This window comes from Labeo rohita, chromosome 9, assembly GCF_022985175.1.
Source record: "Labeo rohita strain BAU-BD-2019 chromosome 9, IGBB_LRoh.1.0, whole genome shotgun sequence".
Lineage (NCBI taxonomy): Eukaryota > Metazoa > Chordata > Actinopteri > Cypriniformes > Cyprinidae > Labeo > Labeo rohita.
In genome coordinates, this window is record NC_066877.1 from 36,207,157 (window position 1) to 36,220,274 (window position 13,118).

The 13,118-nt window shown below is 28.1% G+C and overlaps 1 protein-coding gene across 1 annotated transcript in view; it reads left to right on the top strand.

Annotated features, from left to right (window-relative positions):
- Positions 1-1,017: 1,017 nt before the first annotated feature.
- Positions 1,018-13,118, top strand: part of glra2 (glycine receptor, alpha 2) — a 28,646-nt gene continuing 16,545 nt past the window's right edge. Inside the window, exons 1-3 of the mRNA XM_051118371.1 lie at positions 1,018-1,479; positions 2,639-2,772; positions 11,233-11,300. Of these exons, the coding sequence (XP_050974328.1) occupies positions 1,412-1,479; positions 2,639-2,772; positions 11,233-11,300 (270 nt within the window). The 5' untranslated portion in view covers positions 1,018-1,411. The remainder of the gene's footprint in view (positions 1,480-2,638; positions 2,773-11,232; positions 11,301-13,118) is intronic.

Here is a 13,118-nt window from a genome sequence, read left to right on the forward strand (position 1 = left end):
AGCAGATGAATGGTCCGCATGGCGCGATTCAAATGAGCCACGCTGTTTCGTTCCGCTTTCGACACGTAAAAATGATAAAAACTCTTCATATCTTTTTATCGAGGAAAATTATATCGCAATAATTATCGTTATCGAATTATCGCCCAGCCATAATTTTGATGTAATGTAACATTATGTTGAAATGTTATTGTGATCCATTTGTGATGACTAAATAATACAAAAATTAAATAAAATGTGTGTATAATAATAATAATAATAAATTGCAATACCTTGATGTTAAGTCTAATCTAAAACAAAATTCGCTCACTTACTAGAGTAACCACAATGGTGAATGCAAATTCTGTTTGGGAGCATCTTTTTTGTGCACATTTTGATTTAATTTAACATTTTTTTTATGTTGAAATGTTATTGTGATCTATTTGTGATGTTTAAATAATATAAACTGTTAAATAAAATCTGTATAATAATTTAAAAAATTACAATACTTAAATGTTATGTCTAATCCAAAACAGAAATCGCTCGGTTGCTATGGTTACCACATCAGCAAACACAAATTCTGTTGGCAAGCGTTTGTTTTGCACAAATTTTGATATAATGTAATATTTTTGGTTATGTCGAAATGTTATTGTGGTCTATTTGTGATGTTTAAATAATATAAACAATTAAATAAAATATGTGTAATAATAATAATAATTACAATATTTCGATGTTACATCAGATTCAAAACAGAAATCGCTCGGTTGCTATGGTTACCGCATCGGCGATTGCGAATTCTGTTCGCGAGCATATGTTTTGCGCACATTTTAGATGCAATATTTTTGGTTATGTCAAATTGTTATTTGAAAGCACTGCTTGAAAGCAGCATATACATACAAGAATACATACATACTTCTAAAACAAAAGTTACTTTACGGTTTTTAATTCTTAAAAACTCCCTAATCAGCATTTCAGTTTAAGAATGCGCTCACGATTCACCGCTTCGGAATTGTTGCGCATGCGCACAGAGAGGCGCGGAGCTGCCCAAGTGCTGAACCCGGCGCACAAGCCAGCGTCTGTCATCAGAAGAGATTCTCCAGCGCTGACAGACGCGTCACACTCTGAAAACACACCATTTAACGACAGCCAGGACTGTACCCGTCATCTCTAATCGCGCGTTCCGTTCCCGCTGCATCTGATTCGAGCGCAGAATGATTTTACGCGCTTTCTGGATGCGCAACAGCGGACCCGCGGCGTCTCGGTGTCGTTTCTTTCACACAGCCGAACCATGAGATTCCGGGCTGAAGTGGCGCTTGTGTGCTCGGCTTTTCCTGCGGAAACCTCGGGCTGTGTTTTAGTTGGGAAGAAAACGCGACTGACGTTCGTTCGGGGCGCGTTTCTGAGCCCATGAGGGAAAGCGAGCGAAGCCAGAGGAATGACTCGCCCTTCTGTAAAACTCCTCACAACTTTACTCGCATGCTTGATAGAAATGCTCAACTTCAGGTACGTGCTTCACTTCCTAAAGCAACTATTCAGTCTTCTAAACAGCTCGTTATTAGAAATACGAGGACGTTTATGAAGCATAAACGCGAAGAGCGTCTCCTGTCATTCTCAGGTACACGCATCCTGACGCGCGTTGCCATGACAATTAAAGGATGCTCGGATGGAAATCAAAACGTCAATTCGAATTTAAATTAGAATTCGTGCAGATAAACAAAGATTCCATACTATTTTTCTAATTCTTTATGTAGAGGGTTAGTTGTCACAAAGGTGACAGTTTCTTTTATTTGTGTCAATAGTGTGACAACATGCCCCGCCATAAGGGTCAGTGTGTGTTAAACGAACTGTATCTTATTTTCTGGACAAGGATAGACCTGTTCGATAACTTGTTTGTAGCTCATATTTTAAGGTTTGTGTCCTGAAACTGACTTTCAAAAATAAAAACAAAAGTGTGACAACTAGCCCCGGTCTGTTGCCTCAGTTTATTCTCAAGGACAAAGAGCCTCAAGTGCATTGATATGAAATGAAAAAAGAAAGATTTTTATAAGATAAATAAATTCAGATCTACTCTTTTCTATTCTAGTGATGTCAATTTGTTACGTTTTCTTACCCTGGACCACAAAACCAGTTTTAAGTCGCACCGGTATATTTGAAGCAATAGCCAACAGTACATTGTATGGGTCAAAATTCTTTCTTTTATGCCAAAAATCATTAGGATATTAAGTAAAGATAATGTTGCATGAAGGAATTTTGTAAATCTCCTACCATATATATTAAAAATTAATTTCTGATTGGTAATATGCATTGCTAAGAACTTCATTTGGACAACTTTAACGGTGATTTTCTCATCATTTTGATTTTTTCCCACCCTCAGATTCCAGATTTTCAAATAGTTTTATCTCAGCCAAATATTGTACTATCCTAACAAACCATACATCTGTGGAAAGCTTATTTATTCAGCTTTCAAAAACAGACTTATGACTGGTTTTGTGGTGCAGGGTCACCTTTTATTACATTAACAATAACAGTTGTTGTAACATTCTGGGAACGTTAGTTTAAGGTTATAAAAATGATGAGCATAATGATTATTAAGAATAAATTCCCTATACAAGCACAGTGAATGCATGTGATGTTTATTGACACTTACTGCTCTGTGTCTCAGGATAACGTCAGGAAAAGAGTACGAGAGAATGTCCGGACGTGAATTTTCTTCTGCGTTGTCTCCCTCTGATTTCCTGGACAAACTGATGGGCAGAACGTCAGGTTATGATGCTCGGATAAGACCCAACTTTAAAGGCATGTAACCGTTGAATATTCAGTTCATTACACTGCTGTTCTTACACATGTGATTACAATCAGTCAAAACATTCTGATGCTGCTATATATACAAAATATATCTACAGTCATACAATTTGTGTCAGAAACAGACCCCATTTTCATTTTTATTCTTTCATTCTTTCATTTTGCATTAATTCTTAATCCAATCTAGGGCTGTCAAGCCATTATTTATTTTTTTATCTAAATAATTGCAACTAATTTATCACAAAGTAATTACACATTAATTCAAGTTATTACCCTCCAAATGATCATTTAAAGTCATTACTGTGTTAAATGAGAAAAGCATTGAATAGACAAGCTTTAGAAACATTATTTTAATTCAACATATAAGTTAATACACAAACATTTAAGGCTAGAATGTCATAACATTTGGTGTTTAGGTTAGATTTGCAAAAATAAAGCTATAGGTTTTAAATAGACATCAATGGGTTTTAAAAACTTAAATACTGAAATATGAATAATTAAATTATACTAAATATGAAACTAAAACTGCGAGTTGGAGGTGGCAAATCGCTATATTAATGAGTGAGTTATTCAGTAATTTAATCAGGCGAATCGTTCAAACCACTGGTTCATTCAGAAATGATTGTCTTTACGAACGAGTCACTGAATCATTGCATTACTTGATTTGTTCAAACAGCTGATTCATTCAGAAATGAAGCAAGCGACTGTGCTTGCAAATGAGTCACTGAATAATCACCTTGCTTAATTCGTTGAGAAATTAAGCAAGTGTCTTTATGAATGAGTCAATGAATCACTGACTCACTCAGTCTTTTCAAAAGGCTGATTTGCTCATGTGACTGTCTATTTGACTAACTCACTGAATCATCGTCTCACTCGATTTGTTCAAACAGCTTATTTGCTCAGAAATAGAGCAAGCTACTGTCCTTATGAATGAGTCAAAGAATCATTATAGCTCACTTGATTTGTTCAAACAGCTGATTTATTCAGAAATGAAGCAAGTGACTGTTTTTATGAACGAGTCACCGAATCATTGTCTCCCTTGATTTGCTCAAACAGCTGATTCATTTAGACACAAAGCAAGTGACTGTGCTTGCAAACGAGTCACTGAATAATCACCTTGCTTAATTTGTTCAAACTGCTGATTTGTTCAGAAATGAAGCAAGTGTCTTTATGAATGAGTCAATAAATCACTGACTCAGTCTGTTCAAACAGCTGATTTGCTCAGAAACTAAGCAAGTGACTGTCTTTATAAATGAGTAACTGAATCATTGACTCACTTGAATTGTTCAAATGGCTGATTAGCTCAGAAATAAAGCAAGTGACTGTCTTTATGAACAAGTCACAAAATCACTGACTCATTCGATTTGTTCAAACAGCTGATTCATTCAGAAATGAAGCAAGTGACTGTCTTTATGACTGCCTCACTGAATTGTTGACTCAATTTGTTCAAATGGCTGATTTGCCTAGAAACGAAGCGACTGTCCTTATGAATGAGTCACTGAATAATCACCTCACTTAATTAATTCAAACAGCTGATTCACTGAGAAAGGAAGGAAGTGACGGTCTTTATGAATGATTCACTGAATCATTGACTCATTCGATTTGTTCAAACGGCTGATTAGCTCAGAAACGAAGCAAGCTGCTGTCCTTATGAATGAGTCACTGAATCATTGTCTCACATGATTTGTTCAAACAGCTGATTAGTTTAGAAAAGAAGCAAGTGACTGTCTTTATGAATGAGTCACTGAATCACTGACTCACTCGATTTGTTCAAATGGCTGATTCGTCCAGAAAAGCAGCAAGTGACAGTCTTTATAAATGAGTCACTGAATCATTAACTTACTTGATTTGTTCAAAAATGAAAGAAATGACTGTCTTTATAGACGAGTCACTGAATCACTCGATTGACTCACTTGATTTGTTCAAATGGCTGATTAGCTCAGAAACTAAGGAAGCTACTGTCCTTATGAACAAGTCACTGAAAAATCACCTCGATTAATTGATTCAAACAGCTGATTAGTTCAGAAAAGCAGCAAGTGACCGTCTTTATAAATGAGTCACTGAATCATTGACTCACTCGATTTGTTCAAACTGCTGATTAGCTCAGAAACGAAGCAAGCTACTGTCACCTCAATGAATTAATCACCTCGATTAATTCATTTAAACAGCTGATTAGTTCAGAAAAGAACAAGTCACAGAATTGTTGATTCACTCGATTTGTTCAAACAGCTGATTCATTCAGAAATAAAGCAAGTGACTGTCTTTATGACTGACTCACTGAATCGCAGACTCGCTAAATTTGTTCAAATGGCTGATTTGCTCAGAAACGAAGCAAGTGACTGTCTTTACGAACAAGTCACTGAATCATTGGGTTGTATGATTCAATCACACTGCTGATTCGTTCAGAAAGGAAGCAAGTGATCATCTTTTTGAACAAGTCACTGAATCATTGACTCACTTGATTTGTTCTAATGGCTGATTCATTTAGACATGAAGCACGTGACTGTCCTTGTGAACGAGTCATTAAATATTCACCTCACTTAATTTGTTCAAACAGCTGATTTGTTTAGAAATAAAGCAAGTGACTGTCTTTATGAACGAGTCACTAAATCAATGACTCACTTGATCTGTTCAAAACAATCAAAATCAAATCATTCAGTAACGAATCACAGCTGCATGTCAGTCGAATATGCTAAAAATTTCTGCTCAATTTATGAAATTGAGCCAATATAGTGTCTAAAACACAATATTAACTTATCGTTTATTGACCTGTTGTATAAAATCAATAATCACATTTGCAGTCATGCAGCTCTTTTGCTTGTGTGATATATCTAAAATATATCATATGTTGTAAATATAAGACAAAAACTCATATGGAGTCATTTTTGCCCTCATATTTTGAATTTTAGGGCCATATTCTGTACATTCTGATGAACACAGGCCGATTAAATGTGGGCTGTTATTATTGTCCTGTAAGTGTTTGCCCTTGACCTGACTTTGACCGAGAGGAGTGTCTGTCCGTTCCTCCGGATGAGCTTTTGCTTAATGGCCTGTAAAACAAACATATTTAGTGAGTTATCTACTAGTGCTTTGGGGAACACGGCTCACCGAAACACGTTCAGTCAACCTTCAGCTTCCACTCGCATCTCACGCAAACATCGCTCACATCTCACCCTCATTTCAAAAGAAAAAATGAGAAATGATTCATGTGTGAAATATCTAAACAATAGAACTCACTAACACTTTACTTTCACTTTAAGGTCTCATTTGTCAACATTAATTAATGCGTTAGTTAATATGAACTAACATTTGTATACTATTATTAATCTTTTTAATGTTTGTTTATGATAGTTCAGACAGTGAAATAATTAATGTTAACTAAGATTTAAAATATTGAAGAAATATTTTTTGTTAGTTTGTTAATAATGTAGTTTCTTGTCTTTTTTATTTTGTGCCAAGAAAACAATTTTTTTGATATTTTACTTTTTTATTATTATTCTCATCACTACATACAGTATTTTGAACTGTATTACTATAAAAATGTAATGCAATGTTTTTGTTATTTAAATCAGCATAAATTAAAAGCATTACAACAAATAAAACCATAATGTAAATATTTTAAAATTTCATTATTTAATTATCTTTGTAATTAACATTATTTTTGCATGTTAAGGTAACCAATGAGAAGTTTGAATGAAATGTGCATAAGTGATTAAATTAATGTCACAATGCAAATCTTAATATTTACAAAAAATTTTCTTTATGCAAAATCTAATTTATTCTTTCTGTTTTCTTTTCTTTTTTTTTTTTTTTTTTTTTTTGTAACTACAGCAATAAGAATTTTGGATGTAACATTAATGTAATAATGTTATTATATTAGTAATAAAATATAAACATTTAAGTTAAAATATACATTCTTTTATTAATTATTTTACATTAATTAATATTAAAACAAACAAACATATATACATATATATATATATATATATATAAAATGTATTAGTTATAATTATAAAATTTATGTATAATTAAATATATTACCTATGTCATATTTAATATATTAACATTTAATTATTATTTTAATCTCTTAAAAGTTATTTGATGACATCAATTGTTTACAATGATTTCTCAATGCAAAAAAAATAAAAAATAAATAATAAAAATATATAGGGTTGAATTTCCTTATGCAAAATATCTTAAATTATTTATTTATTTGGTGTTTTTTTTTATTTCAGCAGTAAGAGTTTTGTATGCAAAATATATATATTTTTTTACACTACAGCAATAAGAATTTTGGATGTAATAAAATTATTTATATATAATTGTATATAAATTATTAAATTAATAAAAAATAAAATTAACAGTATGTACATGCATGTGCGTATATATATAAAATTTTATATTAGTAATAATATATTATAAATATATTTAAATTAAAATATACATTCTTCTAATTCTTTTACATTCATTTTAATATTAAAGCAAACAAACAAATGTATATATTTAGAATTGATTAATTATGAATATAAAATTATTTATGTTTAATTACATATATTAAGTACAAATATAATAATATTTAACCATATAATATTTAATATATTAATATTTAAATAATATTTTTAATCTCTTAAAAAGCTGTTAAAAAAAGCTGAGTTCTATTTGATGACATCAATTATTCACAATGATTTCTCAATGTAATACATAAAAAAAATATATAAATAAAATAAATAAATAAAGACTTAAATATAGGGTTGATTTTACTTATGCAAAATATCATTAATTATTTATTTATTTAGTGTTTTTTAAATTACAACAATAAGAGTTTTGTATGAAATGGTGGATAATTGTTAAAATTATGGAAATTCATTTTCTTTATGCAAAATAAAATGTATTATTATTTTTTTGTTGACTTTTAGGTAAAATATATCTATTTACAATAAAAAAAAACAAAAACTTTTAAGTAGTTTGTGCAACTCAGATTTATAATATAACTATAACTTTCATCACCTGAAATAAATTTAAAAAACGTTTTAAAAAAATAATACATTAATTTTATTTTCAGCTAGTTGGCAACACTTTTTATTTCATTTAGTTGATCTTGAAATACAAGTTTAAAACTAAAATTAAATGTATATGTAATATATACATTTTATATACATGCTATATTCCACATAAAGTCATCTGCTCATTCAATATTGAGAAGGTTTCTACAAGAGGAACTGTAGTTTTATCTTGTATTTTGGAAGATATTGTCTGTCAAAGCGAAGCACAGACGAATGAACACAGCAGAGTGATTTGTCTACTGTATTATTTAACAGTGTCTTATTTTATTTGTTCGAAAGCGTTGGCTGAAGAACGGCTATTAAAGCTGAATGTGTGTGTGTGTGTGTGTGTGTTTCTCAGCATCGAGCGCCAGCTTTGACTCAGTCGATGTCTTCCAGTTGAGTTTGGCGTGGATGTGTGTTTGTGCCCAGGAGTGATTAAAAGGCAATCTTGTTAGAAAACATTCACGAGCTTCAAAATACCTCCGGGGGCGCATCTAATGGATTATTTTTAGAAAGCTGCACCTACAGAACCTTAATAAACTCCTTTCATGATTTTCAACATGCATGACAGGACACAATCTGCTCAAAAAAAGATGCTGTGTGGCGCTGACTGATATATTCACTATACATTACATTGTTTTAAATCAGAGAACAACATCAGAGAAACATAAAAAATACTACTTGGCTGTTTTTAACATAATAATAATAATCATAAATGTTTGTTGAGCAGCACAAGACTGGAGTAATGATGCTGAAAATTCAGGTTTGATCACAGAAATAAATTACATTTACAAATATATTCAAATAGAAAACAGTTATTTTAAATAGTAAAAATATTTCAGTTTTTACTGTTTTTGCTGTACTTCGGATTTCATAAATACAGGCTTGGTGAGCAGAAGAGACTTCTGGGAAAAAATAAAAAATTAAAAATCTTACTGTTCAAAAACCTGTGCCTGGTAGTGTATAATCAAATATTGTCAAAAGGCAATAAATATATATTATTTCAGTTACAAGACTGTACAAGGATGCATTAAATTAATAAAAAGTGACAGCAAAACAGTTTTTTATTATGTTAACTAAAAATAAAACAACATTTTTGTTAATTGAAATAAAGGTGAAAGAAAATATTAGATTTAAATATATAAATCAATTATAAAATAAAATATATATAAAAAACTAAAACTAAAAAACATTTTTGCTAATTAAAATGCAGAAATAAAATAAAATATTAGAGTTAAATATCTAATCTAATCTAAAATAATAATAAAGAAAATACTGTTAAAAATGTTTGCTAACTTAAAGTTGAAATAAAAATATAATATATAAATAAATATAAATATAAATTAAATCATTTTTGATAACAAAAAAGCTAAAATTACATAAAATTAAATATATTAAATATATAATCAAATATAAAATTTATATATATATACATATATAATTTTATATTTGATTATATATTTAATTTATATATATATATACAAATTATATAAATTATATAAATATATAATATCATATCTTTATATTTATATATATATATATATATATATATATATATATATACACACACACACAAAATAAAACAGTAAAAAATGTTTGCTGCCTGAAATAAAAATATAACATACAAAGCAGAATTATAAACACAATATAGAAAACTGAAATATAAATATTTGATGAAAAACATAAAATAAATAAATACATAAATAAATAAATAAAATTGGCAAAAGAAAATAACAAATTAATATTATAAACATTTAATATTATTAATATTATGTTAACTAAAAATAAAACCCATAACATTTTTGTTAATTGAAATAAAGGTAAAATAAAATATTAGATTTAAATATATAATCAGTTATAAAATAAAATAGATATAAAAAATTAAATAGATATAAAAAACTAAAAATAAAACAAAAACACATTTTTGCTTATTAAAATAAAGCTGAAATAAAATAAAATATTAGAGTTAAATATATATTCAAAAAAATATATAAAACTGTTAAAGGTGAAATAAAAAATAAAATGAAATATAAATATCCAATGAAAAACTTAAATTAATGCTAAATTTTGCACTAGAAGAATACTAGAAGAAAACCTGGAATAAAAAAAATAAAGTTAAACATTAATATTTAAAAAAATAAAAATTGCAAAAGAAAATAACAAAAATGATTTTTAAAAGATTGCAAAAATAAAAATATTAATATTATAAAATATAATATTATAAAAATGTAATATCATTAATATTAATATTATAAAAATGTAATATTAATATTGTTAACAAATAAAACTCCTAACATTTTTGTTAATTGAAGTAAAGGTGAAATAAAATATTAGATTTAAATACATAATCAATTATAAAATAAAATATATATAAAAAACTAAAAAGAAAAAGAAAACATTTTTGCTTACTACAATAAAGCTGAAATAAAATAAAATATTAGTTACATATATATAATCAAAAATAATATATATATATACACATATATATATATATATATATATATATATATATATATATATAGATAGATAGATAGATAGATAGATAGATAGATAGATAACTTGAGGTAAACCTGAAATAAAAAAAAAAAAATGAAATAAAAATATTTGTTAAAAAAACTTGATAAATGTTACACTGGCAATTAAAATTATTATTATAATAAAGCTGAAATAAAATAAAATATTGGAGTTACACACACACACGCACACATATATATATATATATATATATATATATATATATGTATATGTATATATATATTAAAAATATAAACTTAAAAATTGGTAATTGAGATAAAGCTGAAATAAAAAATAAAATTAAATATAAATATTTTATTAAAAAAAACAACAACTTAAAAATGCTAAATGTTGCACTGGCAATTAACTGTAGTGAAGCAAAAGTATTTGTTGGAAATAAATAAATACTAGAAGAAATAAAAAAATAAAGTAAAAAAAAATGGCAAACGAAAATAAAAACATTTTTAAAAAGATTGTAAAAAATAAAAATGAATTCAAAATATTAAGTAAATACTAAATAGTAAATACTAAAATGACACTGCAGTAAAAACATTTATAATGTTACAAAATGCATCACATTTTCCACAAAAATATTGTGCAGCACAAAAGTTTTCAACATTGCTAATAATCATAAATGTTTGTTGAGCAGCAAATCAGAATATTAGAATGATTTCTGAAGGATCATGTGACACTGAAGACTGGAGTAATGATGCTGAAAATTCAGCTGCGCATCACAGAATAAATTACATTTTAACAGATATTCACATAGAAAACAGCTGTTTTAATTTATAAAAATATTTAACATTTTTTTACTAGTTTTTTTAATAAAATAAAAGCAGCCATGGTGAGCAAAAGAGACTAAATCTTTCCAATTGTTGTCATTTGTGGCCTGCAGGTCCTCCTGTGAACGTCACATGCAATATATTCATCAACAGCTTCGGTTCAGTGACAGAAACCACTATGGTAAGTGTTTGTCATTCAGCTGACAGGAGTCCCACCTATATTTCAAAATAAGAAAACGAGATTTTACTTTCCACTAACTTTCCATTAAAACATTCCCTCGCATTAAACGGCTTTGTTTTAATAATTCAAATGGCGAGCGATGCTGTGGAACAGGCCTAAATTCAGATTGATTAGAGTCACGTCTGGAGATTTTAAGACGCTTCGGGCGTAAACAATTCCCAAATCTGGAGTCGGCTCTCATTCTTCTTTCCCAAGGAAAATTACTGACGCCCAAAATCCGAGAGCATCTCGAGTGGATATTAAACACAAACACGAGAGACGCTGCTTTGATCAAATGCTAATTTTGTTTACATGTTTTTGATGATCATTTTTAAGCAAGCAATCATACTAATGAACAGCACAGAGAATACAAGACTACGATGAGAACTTAATGAACTCGGACAAAGTGACACTAAAATGATGCTAAAAAAATACTACATGTGCAAAAATCACTAATGCAAACCACTAATTTATTATTTTATATTTTATTACTTTTTTTTAATTAATGATTTTTTAAATACAAAAATAAATGTAATGCATCTAGATGATTTACATGAAAAATAAACATAAAAACAAATAAATAGATAAAAAATGTGCACACACAATATTATGCTGCACTAAATTAAAGCTGCTTATCTTTATATTTCAGTTAATTAGCTTGATTTCTATAGGCTTTTTGTAATGCCGTTATTTGCCCGTCACGAGTGGAACAAAACGTCTGGCTTATTCATTCATTCAACAATGAAAACCGTGAATGACATTGGGTTTCTAGAGTCACTTCTCAAGCTAAACTTTGAACAAAAGCACATAGAAATGCTTATGAAGTCACTGAATGGCTTTACTAGACATGTTATGATGAAGTGAAGTCATGTCATTCTTATATTGAAAAGGGAAAATAACAGAAAATAATATATATATTTTTTTTTTATGGCTGTGTTAAAAAGTCTTTTATGAAGCCGTTGTATAAAATACTGTGTGTGAAAACACAGCAACATCTATACTGTGTTATTTTAGTAGATGCTATTAAAATTTTAATTAATAAATAATAAATTTTAAATGTTTTTTTTTTTTCTGTTTTAATTTATATTGTTGTTGTTGTTGTTGTTGGTCATTTTCATTCTCTCTTTTTTAATATCTCTAATAGTTGTTATTTATTTTTATTTCAGGTTTAGTTTTTTTAGTACATCAAGTTAAACTAAATGAAAATGAGAAAAATTTCCTTGACATCACATTTTCCACAAAAACAACTAGGCAACTTATTTTATAATGTTTTTTTTTTTTTTTTTTTTTTGATAATTATTTGTTTTACTTTACTTATATTGTTTTATTTTATTTTATTTTAAGTTTATTTTATATCAAGTAACAAAAAAATAGCATAAAAGTGCACACAATTAAAATTCATATCTCACCTTTTTAGAAGTATCCTTTTTTTAATAAAATTAAAATGAAAAAAATAATAAAATAAAATATTATTATTTGTCTATATAATTTTTATTTAGTTAATTTAGCATCAAGTTTAATTAAATAAAAATAAGTCATGTTTTAATTTTTAATTTTGTTGTGTTTGTCATTTTCATTCTTTTTTGTTTGTTTGTTTGTTTGTTTTTTTTTTTGTTTTTTGTTTTCCAAATATCTGTATATAGTTTTTATTCATTTTTATTTCAGGGTTAGTTTTAGTTTTTTTCAATACATCAAGTTAAACTAAATGAAAATGAGAAAAGTTTCATTGGCAACTAAGCAACTTATTTTATTTTATATTTTATGTTAAAGTGTATTTTA